At 40.8% G+C, this 16,943-nt stretch overlaps 1 protein-coding gene and 2 long non-coding RNA genes across 5 annotated transcripts in view; 2 read left to right on the top strand and 1 right to left on the bottom strand.

Moving 5' to 3' along the window:
• zgc:152774 (uncharacterized protein LOC553526 homolog) overlaps positions 1-16,908 on the top strand; it is a 34,518-nt gene extending 17,610 nt beyond the window's left edge. For 2 of the 3 annotated variants that reach the window (XM_034211877.1, XM_034211878.1), the window contains exons 8-18: positions 5,440-5,589; positions 6,108-6,227; positions 6,344-6,447; positions 6,808-6,936; positions 11,685-11,801; positions 12,806-12,883; positions 13,706-13,745; positions 13,855-14,225; positions 14,801-15,272; positions 15,934-16,106; positions 16,291-16,908. In XM_034211877.1, the coding sequence (XP_034067768.1) occupies positions 5,440-5,589; positions 6,108-6,227; positions 6,344-6,447; positions 6,808-6,936; positions 11,685-11,801; positions 12,806-12,883; positions 13,706-13,745; positions 13,855-14,225; positions 14,801-15,272; positions 15,934-16,106; positions 16,291-16,462 (1,926 nt within the window). In that variant the 3' untranslated portion in view covers positions 16,463-16,908. The remainder of the gene's footprint in view (positions 1-5,439; positions 5,590-6,107; positions 6,228-6,343; positions 6,448-6,807; positions 6,937-11,684; positions 11,802-12,805; positions 12,884-13,705; positions 13,746-13,854; positions 14,226-14,800; positions 15,273-15,933; positions 16,107-16,290) is intronic. The other variant, XM_034211879.1, reaches the window with a different exon arrangement.
• Positions 320-2,754, top strand: LOC117543523. The gene is made up of 5 exons (XR_004568574.1): positions 320-619; positions 860-1,114; positions 1,251-1,420; positions 1,535-1,683; positions 1,828-2,754. It is a non-coding gene; the product is annotated as an uncharacterized LOC117543523 (long non-coding RNA).
• On the bottom strand, positions 1,688-3,833 carry LOC117543524. Its single transcript, XR_004568575.1, has 2 exons — positions 3,359-3,833; positions 1,688-3,017 (listed from the first exon to the last, which is right to left on the bottom strand). It is a non-coding gene; the product is annotated as an uncharacterized LOC117543524 (long non-coding RNA).
• Positions 16,909-16,943: the final 35 nt, after the last annotated feature.

Genomic DNA, 16,943 nt, shown 5'->3' with positions numbered 1-16,943 from the left:
AACGAGTAAAGTAACGAGTTACTTTATGTAGATAGTAACGAAGTAGTGTAATATATTACTTTTTTTAAAGTAATACATTTATAATTTATAATTTGTAGTTCAGGACCATGGACAATGCAGCTTCCTTGCATATACAGTTCTCTGTGCTGCATTTCTGCTGAGTTTCCTTTGCCTCATTTTTAATTTTGTGACCTGTCTGGTTTAAATGAGTGTGTTGCTGCTTTGATGAAGCCTAATTTGATAAAGTTTCAAATTAATTTCTGAAATATTTCGTAATATAGTTGTCTTTGTCACATTTTATTTGGTAAATAATTATGCACGTTTACAGATATTTTACATGATATGAGTGATAACACGTGTTAAGGGCTATTTTGCACAATAGGTGTGCCTTGAGATTTTTACTTGTCCTTTGGTGTGCCTTGGGCACAACAAGTTTGGGAACCACTGCTCTACACCAATAAAGGGCCCAGGATTGGGACCTCGCAAGAGACCTCGACTGGAGTTGGAGGAGGAACAAGCAGAGACGTCGACAGAATTTGAGGAGACTCTGGGTTCGAGTTACCACCCTGATGATACTGTAGAAGAATGCGACGTATCGTATCACTAATCCTAGGATAATGTGAGTACTCTTTAGAATGGGAATTTACAGTGATATGAATATGTATGGAGGTTTCCTGGCTATGAAATGTTTTCAGACAGAAGGGTGTCGCACTGACAGGCAATTATCATATGTATGTTATGGTTGATGATATATGAAGTGTGGAATTTCCACCACACCCTTGAATGTTGTCCATCACAGCACGTCATTTCCACACTATGACTTGAATATTAACTTGTGCATGTGCTTTTTTTTTATCAGGTTTGTCCAAGAAACTTCTGAAACTTACACAGAACAAGGACTGTGACACGAAGTTGAAGAGGTGGCTGCGCAGCATAAAAAACCATGTCTACTGGAGTGCGACGAGCACAACCTCGGGGCCGGAGAAGGTGGCAAGGTGGACGTCACTGGTCAACCACCTACAAAACGTTCACGTGCATGATGACCCCCTGTTCCCCAAGTGCACACATCCTGTAGGAGCCGCAAGCGATGCAAATAAACCTTACCTAAAAGGTGGTAAGTTCAATATTTCACTTCCTTCATAAGATCAACAATATAGAATGTAAATATAACATTGTTGTTATGGCAAATTATTGTTGTAATGTTCTAATGTGCTGGTGATTTACCTAATGTCTTTGTCATTTTACTCAAGGCTCAATAACACTCGCCAGAGTTGAAACGATACTCACCAACAAGAGAGTTCTCAAAGATGTGCTAAAGCTAAGCCATCACCCAGACCTCATCCCTGGAGTCCTTCCACAACTTAATTCTGTGTTTTACCCCAAAAAATGTGGTTTTCCCCTTCATTGGAATGTTGTGCAGGTAATACACTGTATACTTTATTCTGTAGCATCTTATAACACAGTCACTGTTTAGTGGCATGAGGGTTTTATTCTGTCATAACACAAAGTCTCATTTTATTTTGCTATTCTATAGGTTGTGTCTAGCAGCAATGCATCACAACGAGAATGCTGGGCGTGACCAAGCGACAACTGCTGCAGGAAAACTTGTCTTCAAATTGGTTTATCCAAAATCAAAGAGGGGAGAGTGTACGGTCAAGCCTGTTAAGAACGACCCTACATACAGTAAGTTGTGAAATATTTGTTTTTATTATTATTAACAGAACTTACATTTCAAATGATTAAAGATACAATGAACAATAAAAGTATTACATTAAATACAAAAAGTGAATAACAATAACAAATTATTTATACAATGCTTTTTTTCAGTCTATGTGGATGTTAGGACCCGCCTCCCTACTCAATAGTAGTGGCTCGTGAGGCAGTCCGCAACATAAAACAAAAGTACACAACACGTAGGCACTAAACTGTGATCATACATTTATTGCCACAATACTAAATCATTCCACTGGAGGACAGGTAAAACAAACAAACAGACGGAGGGGACTTGGGCCAACCACACCACGGGCCGTAGGATCCAGAGCCTTCCTCCGCTACCCAAAATCCAACAGAACCTAACGGGAGAAATAAAGCCGTGAAAACCTAATACTAACACGTCCTCCAGGAAACACAACAAAAAGGCAAAAGAGCTCTGACACAGCAGACATCCGGAGTAGTGATCGGCTTCCTCCTTCTCCTTCAGCCTCCTCTTTTATGCTCGGCTGATTGGCAACACCTGGCCAGCCAAGCTCGGCTGAGTGACAACTGGGAACACCTGGGGAAGGCGGAGCCAGGTGTACCTGCACAACAGAGAGAACAAAGAGGACGACAAAAGGGGGGGAGTATGTAACAGTGGATGAGCTGCCGAGGCTTGTGTTTCACAAAGTCTTTCTGGACCCTACACCCTTTGTGGACGAGCTGAAACGAATCCACCTCCCAGAGGACCTGTCAACTCAATTTGACAGGCCCCCCAAGGAGGAAATGATTGTCAGCCGTTTCTCCCGTTTTCCCCCAAAGGAGGTCGAAATCCTACATATTGTCCAGCCAGATCTGGAAACTCCTGGCGGATCCGGAGCACAACACACGACGGAATCACCACTCTGATGGCTCGCCCTAAATATCCCCAGCACCAGCTTACAAAGCTGCGATACGCAAGATATCGAAAATGCCTATCAGGATAGGAATGGATGATGTACAGTGTATAAATATACATTCACACATTTTGTACATTTGTAAAAATAAAGTTTGATGGAAATACTTAGTAGCCTTTCTTTCCTGAATTATTTGCTCCAATAACATATCATTCATATATAGCAAACCATGATTTGATTTTTCATCAAACGGTAGTAGTTTATTACAGGTAACAATAACTTACTTTTCTTCCGTTGTATTTGTCAAAGGTCCGAAACTGTATTTATAAATATTGTGGAGATTCTGCAGGGTGTATGGGTTCAAGCAGTTAGGCTCTGGTCAACCATGCAGTTAATGGGTTCTGGAACTTGCAGCATGCGTGTTACAACCTATGAAGGTAAGACGTTTAGCAATTAAACCAACTATGGGAAAGGTTTACAAAATAAACATTCAATTACTAAGGAAGTAATACAAGTGCATATAATAGTCTATTGACTTGAAAAATATGTATGCTGTATATCTTGGTATATGTGTGCTACTGTTGGTGTTTTCAGCTAGCTGCCGACATAATGTAACTAAGCTAGGCTACCTTTCTTATGCTATTGCAGCACACGTTTTCTCCGTCACTTGGCATCAAAGCGCAGTTTCCACAACGGCACCTAAATAACAACAGTTGTAGGTACATCTGATGACATCTGAAATGTAAGACATATACTAGATAAAAACGTACCACAATGACACTGTTTGGTCTGCTCTAGTGAACGGCGAGGCAAGACTCGCGATTTGGTCTATTCTAGGATCGAACGGAGGTTCGAAATTGTATGCTCCATACGCCATTGTATGCTATATGTAAGCTATCTATGTATCTATATAACTCTATCTATCGATTCTCAAATCTAGTATTGCTGTTGCTAAGTACCCGCTAAACTACTTTACGGCAGATGTCAACAGGGGCAGAGCCTCTCTGGTGGTTGACTAATCAGAACAGAGTGGCAGAGCTGACCAATCGGAGCACACTGGACGCACAGGAGGGTGGGGGCAGGAACTCCATCGAGCCGTTTAGCACAGGGAGTGAAAACTCATACTATACAGAGATAATGTATGAGAAACCAATCTGAGTTTGGAAAATTGCACAGTATTTTTCTATTGTAATATCCCTCAACAATGGTATTATGATCAGTAGAAAGGACCATGCAATGGGCCCTTTAAGATATTCATTGCTATCGGGATGTTAAGAGCATTCCATGGAATATAACAAAAAGTGTATCTCGAGCCGGTTTCTAAAACGCACATACCCTACCTTTAAGTGCTTTGACAAAAAATGTCATCTGTGGAAGCCGTAGTACTGTAAAAAGTACGACCAATCATTTTAGCCGGCCCGGCTAAAGTAACTGGATGGTCTACCTGCCTGTCAGCCTTTCATCTGTGCACAAATTTATCTCGTGCCCTCATTGGTCATGTGCGTGTTCGTGTGTGTTGGAGGAGGGGCTCTGTAAGGAAGTGGCAGATTTTCTCCGGTTGTGTATTTTCAAATTCTAGCGATCTCGAGCCGGTTTCTCAAACGTACATACCCTACCTTTAAGTCAGGGGTCTGCAACCTTTTTGACCGAAAGAGCCATTTTGCTCCTTTTTCCAAAACATTTTTTTGTCTGGAGCCGCAAAACATATTTCATAGTTTTTTATTGTTGTATCAGACAAAAAATACAGTTTGAAATAAATAAAATATATAGCTGCACCCTAAAAAGAGTTAAAGGTAGGGTAGGTAAGAATGGAGAAACCAGCTCGAGTGCGCTAGAATTTGAAAGTACACAACCAGAAAACATGCCTCTTCCTTCAGACTTTCTTACAGAGTCCCTCCTCCAACACACACGAACGTGCACATGACCAATGAGGGCACGAGATAAGTTTGTGCACAGATGGAAGGCTGACAGGCAGGTAGGCCATCCAGTTATTTTAGCCGGGCTGGCTCAGATGATTGGTGGTGCTTTTTACAGCGCTACGGCTTCCAGAGATTAATTTTTGTATGTATTTATTGTCAAAGCATTTAATATATTCATTGCTATCGGGACGTTAAGAGCATTCCATGGAATATAACAAAAAGTGTTTTCTGAAATAAATTACATACCCCATTGAATTATGACTGAAGATCGTCAGCTGTCTTCCTCTCCCTTGTTGTTCCTCGATATGTAAAGGCTGCACCACCGTTGACAACTTCTCTCTACATATCAAACATACCGGTAAACCAGCATCGTTTGCTGTGAAAGCATATAACTCTGTCCACGCAGAATTAAATCCTGTGTTCCTCCGGTACTTTTCTTTGATTTATCCATAGTTCGCTCATCGAGCCGCGGGTCAGGTTATTCGCCTCCAAGAAAAGGCGCTCGCGCGGGACCGTAGCAGGATAAAACCGTTTTGTTTTTTATTTATGTGTCACAGTTTCAACTCAAAATACAAGATACGAAACATTTTCAACCATGCAACAAAATATAAATAGTCCTACAAATACTTTTATTTTATTTCCTTCTTATTTTTGTCTAAGCTCAAGGGAGCCAGAGCAGAGGGCTTAAAGGGCCGCATGCAGGTCGCGGGTTGCCGACCCCTGCTTTAAGTGATGGTGTCAGAAAAAAGAAATAAATTGTATGTTTTACATTTGAAATGTCAGAGCCAGACATAGGGGAGGGGTTGATATTCATTTAAGAAGAGTGCACAATCTTTGAGTTTTTATTCTGAGATGTTATTGGCTTTCTGTTGAACTTATTCAAGACTGACTAACTTCTTGTCACTCTCTCCCTCTGTTCCTCTGTGTGTCAGGCCTACCTCAGTATCTTGTATCTGAAGCCGAGGACACAGATCATACTGAGGGGGAAGAAGATTCTGGCTAAGCTGGTGTCGAAGAGGCTGAAATTTATCGAGCATGACGTGTACAAACCCCAATTCAGCGTATCCTTTCCATTCAAAAAGGTATAAACAGTATAAAGCCATGTTATCTATTTCTGTGGCTCTATTCATATGCAAACAGGAAGTTGCAAGTTAGGTGCTTTTGATGAAAAACACCTCCCATGTTGCTGGGAGGTGTTTGAGAGGGGAACATTTCAATTCAAACAGTTTTTCTACATCATTTCTATGTTCAAATGCACAACCTTTGAAATGGAAAGACATGTCTGACAGTTTTCACCAAAAAAAAGTTGAAAACTGATTTCACCCACTCAAATAAACAAAAGGCAGTATAGGCCATGCTAATACACAACTACAGTATATTATATTTAAAATCCATCTTAAAAGATAAACACTTTTTTTGGTACAAAGTCAAGTTTTCCTTAGGACTGAGTACTGAAAGCTGGTAATAATTGTCTGAATAAGTATATTATGTATATAAATGATTTGCTTCTGCTCCTGACTCAAATCTTTAGCTTGAAATGTATTTATTGACCTTATTCTGGAACCTGCCAGTGTTGTTAACCTTGACTGGTCTGTGTCAGAAAGACAAGGTGAAGGTGACGTTTGGGCTGAACCCGAAAGACAAAGAGCACTGTGGCATCATGATGTACCACAGGAACCGACTCATTAAAGCCTACGAGAAAGTGGGCTGCCAGCTGAAGGTAGAGGAGAAGGATTAATCTATAAGTTACACGCATGGCAGGTGCAGTTCTCTGTTCCAAATGTAGTTATATGAATATCTGCCTCTGCTTAAATCTCACTTCCCACATCCCTCCAGGCTTCAGGTCAAAGGGCAGGAGTCGGGGTCATCGGTGTCATTGAGTGCAACTTCCTCAAACCTGCTCACAACAAGCAAGACTTTGAATACACCAAAGAATACAGGTACAAAATAAAGACGCATAAAAAGCTTTGTGCTTATACAGCAAGCATTATAGAATTAAATAGCTGCTTAGGTTGATTTTTGCCATATGGCAGATTAGAGCAGAACATTTGATTACAGACTGCATTTACAAAGTTATGAGGAAAAAGCCACAACAACTCATGCTGCTCTGTCTGGTGCTGCTTCCATTTCCTTCCAGTGTTGAGGCTGGAAATTATCACAGTATATTTAAAGGCACGTTTTGACATGTTTTATTTAAGAGAAACATTTTCATATTACACTCAGTTGTGCTGTTGTGTAATTGTTATTGAGAGAAATATTTAAAAAAATATCAATGCCTTTTTTTATTTTCTCCTCTCAAGACTCACCCTAGGTGCTTTGGGCCTAAAACTGAACGACTACTGGAAAGAGGTGACAGAGAAGAAAGCCAGAGAGCGAGAGTTTCAGGCTGTGGAAAGAAATGAAAACGAAGACCAGTCTGACTCTGACGAGTGAGTGTTGTTTTTATCTGACAGAAAATCTTTGTCCTTATGTCTTCCAAAATACATTAAAAGGCACTTAAAACGTATTATTTCAAACGTTTAAAACATACAGTATTACCTTTTCTGCTGTGCTTCTTATGGGCGGATTTGGTTCATTTGATTCATCCGGCTATAAATCTGTAATCAAAACTGTTACTGCCTTTGGGAGTTAAATAACGAGTTCAAGTTTGACAAGCTCTATACATAGTGACGATACAGAAGATAACCCACTCATGTAGGAACTTGTTCAACTGAAAGTGAAAATAGGTTGTATTTTCCAAAGCTTGAAACTAGAGAGACAATGCTTCCTTAGCTGCTCCAAGCTGCAAAAACGCTGAGGATTATTTATAGTTTTTTTTTTTTTTTATCAAATGTTTTTATTCACACACATTTAGTAAATTACAATGTACAATCACAACACAAATTACAAAACAATACAGCGTCGAAAGGAGCCAGTTGAGGTGGTTCGGGCACCTAGTTAGGATGCCACCTGGGTGCCTCCCTAGGGAGGTGTTCCAGGCACGTCCAGCTGGGAAGAGACCAAGGGGTAGACCTGGGACCAGGTGGAGGGATTATATCTCTTCTCTGGCCTGGGAGCGCCTTGGGATCCCCCAGTCAGAGCTGGTTGATGTGGCCAGGGAAAAGAAAGTTTGGGGCTCTCTGCTGGAACTGCTACCCCTGCGACCCGACCACGGATAAGCGGGAGAAGATGGAAAAGAAAGAAAAGTATTTCGAAGAGGGGTTAATCAGGCGCCATTGGTCCACTAGCCCTGTTTCGTGAGTCCACGCACGCAGGGCGGAAGAAGCCCTCCTTTGGTCTGTTGTCTCAGAGGCTCCTGATCTATCTATAGCTGGGTCCCATACAGCATTAAAATCGGCCCCCACTATAAACTAGTAGTCTGTCAACTCTAAAATGGCGGCATTGAGCACATTATAGAAATCTCCCTCAAATGAGTTAGGAGCATATGCTGAGACCAGCGCAATTTTCCTATTAGAACATTTGACTTTTGCGATAGTTATCCGGCCTGTTGTGTCTGTCCATACATCTAAAACTTTTATATTTAAATTGCGCTTAGCCACTATGGTCACTCCCCGGATGTTAGTACTTGCAGAAGAAGATGCTATGACATGATAGAATTTGTCAGCCAGTCTTCCCGCGTCAGTCTTCAGAAGGTGAGTTTCACTCAGTAATGCCAAATCCACCTTTTTACTCCTCAACAAGCCTAGGACACTGGTGCGTTTATGTGGAGCGTTAAGGCCCCCCGTATTCTAAACCAATATGTTTAAATGAGCCATTTATCAAGGTGAGCAGTGTGTACCAGTATAATAATAAAAGGAATGCACAGAAATTGTCGAAAGGACCTGAGGTATCCCGCCCACCCGCAAAACACCCATGAGCAAAAACGTAAAAAAAACAACAAAAAAACAAATATGCACACATATGGCAAAACAAAAAAAAGAGAGGCCATTACACCCCCAACCGGCCCTCCCACAAAAATAACCAAACAGTCCGCAACCAGAATAAGAACCAAGGGCTATACAGAATTGAGCCCAACAACATCCCATGTTAACATCAACCCGAAAAATGTGCTAGTAGGAAGCCATGAAATCTAATTAGCAGGTCTCACAAATTTAACATGGATAGCAAAAACTGCTAAAGATGTGTAATAACATCTAATAATAGTGCGTATATCAAAATAATGAAATTAAATCTATACATCCTCAAATATACATATCCATACATGCTCATAAAAAACAATGTAAATGTACAGCCAGGGATCTATGAATCATTAAATGATTAATATAGTAACTCAACTAGCAGACCGACAGTAACTTAACTTCAAGAACATATCAAAAATAAATGTAGCAGATATAACTGAGCTGACGTAAGTTACGGCTCCTAACCGTAATAGCATAGCAGATCCAGAGATCCAAACTCGTCATGTGCACGAGCATAGCTGCGGCCGGGAAAACATTTTACTTGGGGGGTGTGGCCAAAAGTGGGGAGAGATTAACAGTAACATGTTGCAGCCCCTCCTCCAGCACCCGGCTCCCGCGGCTATATTATGCACGAGTCAACAGCAGACTCAGAGATTCGCAAATCCTGACTCACTGTGCAAAACACAGCAGACTCGTGCGGACTCAGAGCCGTAACCATATAGCAGCAGATCCAGAGATCCAGCAGACTCGTCGTCATGCACGAGTCAACAGCAGACTCAGATTGGCAAATACTGACTCACTGTGCAAAACACAGCAGACTCATGCGGACTCAGAGCCGTAACCGTATAGCAGCAGATCCAGAGATCCAGCAGACTCGTCGTCATGCAGGAGTCAACAGCAGACTGAGATTCGCAAAATCGCAAAATGACCCTTTTTTTGTGATCAACGTGTTTTATTAAAGCAAAAGACACGACTTTACACACTTAACACATACAAACACCAGTATTGCAATGATTACGCAGTCCATGAGAAAATAGGTTAGGTTAGGTTAAAATATGATTAGATCTACATACACACTGTTTTCATGACCCAAATATGTATATATGTTCATTTTAATTAATTTCTTATTTTTCATAGTTATTTTATCATGGGTGGAGATACTGGGTGAAGATATGCTTGATTTTTTTGTGTGTGCATTTAAAAAAATAGGTGTTTTGCATTATATGTATATAGTTATTTTAATATGTTCCTTTACTAAAGCAAATTTTGCACAATTGTGTTTTAATTTAATAATAATAATTGTATAATTAAGACATTTTATATATTCTAACTGTTTTGCAATTTTCTATCATTTGTCATCGTTTGTTTCTTTTTGTGTGCTATGTTCAAAATAAACGTTTTGCCAAGTAAGATCCGTATTGGAAATGCAGCTATTACACGCCTGTTGCACAACATGACAATTTTGTTAGAAGTCTACACTGAAACTTCATTTAGAGCCGGAAACATAATGGACTTAATCAAAATCGCGGGATCCGTGAATCCAGGACAATGATCGAGAGAGACCAGTAGCCTGAGAGTTAGTCAGCGGAACTTCACAGACTCAGATTCGCAAATCCTGACTCGCTGTGTAAAACACAGCAGACTCGTGCGGACTCAGAGCCGTAACCATACAGTATAGCAGCAGATCCAGAGATCCAGCAGACTCGTCGTCATGCAGGAGTCAACAGCAGACTCAGAGATTCGCAAATCCTGACTCACTGTGCAAAACACAGCAGACTTGTGCGGACTCAGAGCCGTAACCATATAGCAGCAGATCCAGAGATCCAGCAGACTCGTCGTCATGCAGGAGTCTAACAGCAGACTCAGATTCGCCAAATCGCAAAATAACCCTTTTTTTGTGATCAACATGTTTTATTAAAGCAAAAGACACTGTAGCGGAGGTTAATATAACGTCAGTTTAATATGCTCGTGAAATGCAACAAGTTTTCGGTTTCACCGATAGGATTTCTACGGTCTTGGTGATGCTGACTCATATGACTCAAATGACTCGTATGATCCGGATCTCTTCAATGACTGACTCAGAAGACCCTGAGTCCGTAAAAGGATCCGGATTTGCCATCTCTATGAAATGGTCATCGATGCAGCTTGCTCCTCTCCCAGCTCCGCCGGGACGTCAACGAGGCGACCAGGAGAAGGGCGCTTCTCCAAAAACCGCTCCGCATCCACGGCTGAAGCGAAGAGATGAGTGGAGTAACCCATTCTAATCTTGAGAGTGGCAGGGTAAATCAAGAAAGCATCAGTTCCCTTTCCCCGTGCCAAAGCCATAGCCCGTGAGAATGCTCTTCGGCGTTTAGCTGTATAATCGCTGAAGTCAGCAGCGAAGCGGAGAGCTCTGTTGCCGATTGAAGGGGGGTGTTTCCTCGCCTCACGGAGGATAGCTTGGTGTGTGGAGAAGCGTAGACAGCAGAAGATAAAAGCCCGGGGCCGTTCTCCCTCCATAGGGGGACCGCCGCGGAAGATTCTGTTGGCACGCTCTATTTCAGGTTTAAGTTGCTTCAGAGCGGGGAACCAAGTGGGTATCATGCGTTCCAGAAACTGCACTGGGGCATCACCCTCCGCGTCCTCGCGTAGACCATAAACCTGAATGTTGCACCTCCTATTACGTTCCTCAAGATCCGCTATCTTCTGTTCGAAACCCAGCATATTTTCTTGAACGGTGGAAAGGACTGTAGAATCTTTCTTAGAGCTATTTTTCAAAGCATCCAGCTCTCCTTCAGCTGAAGTAATCCTTGTCGTTACAGTTGCTAGCTCTGAGTGCATAGCATCAATCTTGTTAGCTACTCGATCGAGGCTAGCATCTAGCTCCTCACGTAGCAAGGTCCTCACCACTTCGGCGATGGATTTAATATCTTCATCTTTCAACGTTTTAGTCGATTTTCCCTTTGCCTCCGGCATTCTTATAGCTTTCCAACAGATAATTCGCCGTGAAATGACTTAATGTGTAACAATAGTGGGATGTTGTCGGGGAGCTCAAGACTCACGCAGCCATTTCGTTCCCGCGGTCAACCGGAAGCCATTATTTATAGTTATTGATCATTATTTATATAGCGTACAAAACAATGTGAAATATGTGTGTATTTTATGTAGTTTTGGAACAGATGCCTTCCTGTATACTAATATAAACTTACTGAAATGAATTTGTTCTGACATAACTCAACCCTCTTATGCCAGCTTTATGTCTACTGACATTAAAAATCCCTGTCTTTCTGTATTTGCAGGGGTCCTATATGGTTACAGTGTGAAGAGTGCCTGAAGTGGAGAAGCGTCCCGTCAAGTCATTACAACACCATCCCTGAGAGCTGGAACTGCAGCCAGAACCCCAACCCTCGCTACAGGTGTGTATTCCTCATTATTGCTGTCCTTTGATTGGACATATGACTTCAAATGTTAAGAGAGATATCATCAACATATTCTATTTATCACAAATTAAGGAGATTACATCATTATTTCCAAAAGTAACTGTTTTACAAGTCGACACAAAAGTAAATAATTTCTTAGTGACCTAAAATTATGTTTACATGTTGAAGAGGTGGAAGCATAGAGGAAAATCTATTTAAAGGTGTCCTATCATGCAAAATGCACTTTTTGATGTCTTTTATACATAAATATGTGTCCCCGGTGTGTCAGGGAACTCACAAAGTGTAAGAAAACAAAACCCTCTCTTTTCCTCCGTACCCAAATCCCTAAAAACGGCGGTACAGAGCTAACCTATACTGGAGATAGTATGTGTAAAAAAGCAGGACATAAAAAAAGGAACTCACCTTGTGGTAAACCCTCAAGAGAGAAATAGTTTGAGCTCCATACTGTTTCAGAAATAATCCTTGATGTGGTTTGGAACATGCTATGGCGTTTAATCACGGCAGCATTTAGCTTTATCTCGTAGAATTCTGAGCAGGCACAAGCTCCCCCTCCTCTTTTTTCGAAGCTAATTGCTGAAACAGAGGGATATGAGAGATGTCTAAAATGCATGATCTGTTTGTATTTTGAGCAAAACACATCATAGACATGTTTTTTATATTTTTTTATATATCTGAGACCCATAATATATGCCTAAAAATAGCATAATAGGAGACTTTTAAAACATATCCGTATAAATGAGGACAGAGCTTGATGCGTCACATGTTTAGGCAAAAGCATCCCCTTCTCAAACCTGTACTGTCTATAATATAGTCTTTAAATGCTCAAAAATAAACAAGTGATGATAACATGCTTATCGCTCTAATTCATTTACAAGATGCAAAACCTCCCTACTTTAATCTGTCTAACCTAAACACGGAAAAGTGTGTGTCTTTGAGTTTCTCATACATGTCTTGCTCATACATGTCTCTTGGTCTTTCAGAAGCTGCTCTTCACCAGAGGAAGCAGAAGACAGCGAGGAGATGTTAACACCCAGCTACCAGAAAAACCACAAGAAACAGTAAATTCTCATTTCTTTTCTGCAGACCTCTCTAAATTGTGAGATGAACTTGTACATGGTCAGATGTTTAACAGAGCTTCTCTTCCTGAAAGCATGTGTGTGTATTTTCTCACGTGCCATTTTGTGGTTTCCCTCTGGCGGTTTCACACTCTTATTTCCGGTTCATGCGACTGTGTGGTATAGAGTTGCTCTGACAGTGATCAACGGAGACGGACTGAAATGAGAAAGCAGTCAGTTCTTCACAACACTGTGCCTTGTTACTTTACTACAGTAAATTCAAATACATATTATTCTTCCTAGCTACTTTTCTATTTGAAATCCCAAACTTTTTTGACATCTAATACATTAATTAATAGATGTTAATGATGTATTAGTGGTATAGTATTAGTGTTATCAACTAGCTAACTAACTTAGATAGCTTCTTATCACCGAATAGACTTACAAGCAGAATTTTAAGTTAATTAACGGTTGAAAATATATTAAAAGATTGACAAAATGTTCTAAACTATACACTTTTGTATTGCTGCGATGTGCCACTTGCTATTGGTCCAGTGCTATTACCACTTCCCTAGTAACAGATCATCACCCTAGCAAGTGGAGACAACACAGCCAATCAGAAATAAGCTAGTCATATTTTCATATTTTCTGGCTGTTATTGTGGTACACTGTAACTTTCCTATACATCTCAAGTGTCAAAAGGCTTTGGAGCAGTAAGCACAACTGGAGCTAGGGCAAAAATGTAAAATCAAATAAATATATACAGTATATAACTTGAAGATAATCTGCCCTCTCAACTCATTCATTTCTTATTTTTCCCTGCAGAGAGCATCCAAAAAAAAGAAAACGAGAAAAGTCATTGGAGGTTTGTAAAACTTTTGGGCAACTTTCCCATTGATGAAAGTAGCCGTTTGCTATTCAACGTCTCGATATATTGTGTATACTGTAAGTGTGTTTGCTTGTTTTTGTCACAGGTATCTGAGTTTCAGGACCAACCGATTCAACATCAAATCCTCTCACGCAGTTCATCAGAGCCGAGCCAGCCCACCTTCCAGTCCACACACACACCTGATGACACTAGAGCAGCAGGCCAACGCACTCAACACACAGAGGAAACACCAGCAGAGCGAGATCCGACGGGCACAGATCCCCTGGCAGATTATTATACAGACACACATGACGATGTACAGACACAAAGTTCAGTCATACAACGCAGGCCTGTTGGAAGAGGCACAGTTATTAAAGACAAAACACAAGTCACGCAAAGTGAGACTCATGATCTCAGGCTCGGAGATAAAGAGAGCCCATTGAACATGAAGAAAAAAGTAGAGGAGCCCACATTAAGGTATGTTATATCTGTGCTGTGTGACAGACTTATGTGATCTTCATTACGTTTTACACGTTTTTCCCTCCTTTTAGCCATTTTTTTTTCAATTATCTTAAGTTCCTGAGGAAAGAGACTCCATTGTTGTTTCTTAATTTGAAAATAATTATGTTAGTACAATTCCAAGTAGTAAACTATATACTCACTTGCATTGTACATTCATTTCTTTGGGTTAGTGTTGTCTCAAACCGAACACCACTGTTATGCAAACCATGGCAATGTCACAACAACATTTCTCAGCTTCTATTTTTTTTCATGGGACATTGCAAGCGGATGGAGCATTTTCACACATTTTAACCAAAATATCTGCTAGTTAAAAAAAGTGATAACTACAGTTATATAGCATGGTGTTCACCACCACAACCACATCAACTTCAGCTGTATTGGCTGCCATTTTCATTATTTTTCTGGTCAAAGCTAACATGACTTTTACAAAAACATAAAATCTAGTGTTATTAAAAAAAATGTTTTAAGTTTTCAATAAGTTCATTTTCACATTGTCAATAAACAAATTGGTTATCTTTTGTCTTTTGTAGCCTCAAAAGGAAACCAGGATCGTTATTTTACTGTGTAAAAAATAAGACAAATCTTATGGAGAAGCAGCAACCTGAAGACGTGACCGAAAAGATGAATCCTGTACAACAAACACAGAGACCTGAGACACTGTCCTCAAAGAAGACCAAGGGCAGCAGCAGCCGAGTAGAGAAGCCATCTGACGCGGCACAGCGACCCCCCACCAGCCTCACCTGGAACCCCTCCCTCCCCCTTGCTCAGACCGTGATGGTTTCTCCTCTGAGTCGGACCGAGGGCCCTTGGAGCCGACCCCTACCCTCAGAAGGGATTGACCTGGAAGCTCATGTGCAGAAGCTGGCTTTGTTAGAGAAAGAGGCCCAGAAGGTGCGCAGGCTTCTCGGGCTGGAGATCTCCAAGACAACTCAAGGCACCATGACGACTCACTCCGAATCCACAGCCAGCCTAGCGGTCGGCTGCCAGACGGACGCGGCTGAGGTCAGGAGTTTATTACACAATAGTTTAGGTTAATTTATGTGTTCAGTCTTGTGTGTGTTTATCTATCTGACTGTCCGCAACTAATCTTGCATACTGCCGGACCAAAAGGCCTAATATTTATTTTTGCATGTTTTTGAATGTATGCTTAAGAACCTTTTGTGGGTTTTGGTGATTCAGAATTGATAAAAAAACATTTGATTTACTTTGTTTAACTTTCATTGATTGCAGACTTGTACATTTTCCTAACTGGCCGATAGGGGTCACAAGTCATCAACAATTGCTAAAGTAACAAAGACATTTCTGGCAATAGTTGACTAAAAACAAGCCTTACAAAGTCTCTTCCAGGCCACATTTTGACCTTTTTATTGTTGGTAAGAAAACGGAAATTCAGAAACAATGTCTCATGAAAGATTATTACACACCCAATATGTTATAATCCATTAAAGTTAGGCAGGATATAAGATGAACCAATACATTTAAATTGTCTTTGTTTGAGATACGAGAGGGAGATATGTGTTAGAGATTTGATGAATCAAAAACCAACACATGAGCGTTGTGCTTCACAAGGGAAAAAGGTTTATTTTCTAGGCCATCTGCTCAGACTTATTCATCTCAAATGAAAGACTAACAGCAAACGTGTGCTCTCATTTCTCTGCATCAGAGCTCTACTTCATCCAGGAACCCGGCTCCAGGACATCAGGGGCTGGTCTTCGCTGGTCAGAGATCTGTGTGTGGGCCGAAAGAACAGCCTGAGCACAACATACCTAATAAGGACAAGACAGGACCTCCTGGCAGGGTGAGAGTCGGGGACAGCGAGGCCTGTGAAGACAACAGGTGTGTATTCTAGACAAGTCAGCTTCTATCTCTACCAGCGCTTCACTGTTTCTAACACTATTACTACTCCAAAAACATTTGAGTCATGTCTTCTCACACTGATTCACACATTGTTTTTGATCTTTGTTTCACCTGAACATCTTAAATTATGAATAGTTTTAATAATGAAGCTGTTTTTTTTCAGATCTTCCCAGGAGAATCTGCGTGTTATCCGTAACAACGTGGTGGTGCTCCTCACAGCCCTCCTGCCCCAGCTGGACCTGGCGGGCATCAGCCTGGAGACCAGTGACGTAGACAACATCCTGCAGCAGATCATAGAAGTCAACTCGCTGAAACTATCATCAGAACTCCATTAAATCCAACACGTTTTTGATAGCAGAGAATAATGTTTTCTTACTATATGCAAAGTTTGGCCTTTTAATTGAAAGATGTAGTGTTTAGAGTTATAATACATCCTTTTGCTGCTTGCAGACACATGTTGCTAGTGAGAGGCATTTTCGTTTTGTTCACATGCATCGTTTTGAATCTGTTTCTGTTGCTTGTCAATGTTAAACGTTATTATGTTGGAACTCAAAGCAGATGGTTTGCCTCCAGAAGGGTTTTTTCTGCCACATTGCTGTGAAATGTTAGCCTTTTAATGAAAAAAAAATTTAAAAGTGTGATTTTTAGCTATTTTGCTGTTTTTACTGAATATTTAAATACGTTTTATACACATGTAGTCAAGATGAAGCCATACTTTTTCTAGATTTGTTCAAACATCCAAAGAGACGTTTCACATTTGCATTAAAATACTGAAACCATTTATTGCACGCTGCCTCTTCATTTTAAAGGTTTATC

Source organism: Gymnodraco acuticeps, unplaced genomic scaffold (assembly GCF_902827175.1).
Source record: "Gymnodraco acuticeps unplaced genomic scaffold, fGymAcu1.1, whole genome shotgun sequence".
NCBI lineage: Eukaryota > Metazoa > Chordata > Actinopteri > Perciformes > Bathydraconidae > Gymnodraco > Gymnodraco acuticeps.
This window is presented reverse-complemented; position numbering and strand designations above follow the sequence as displayed.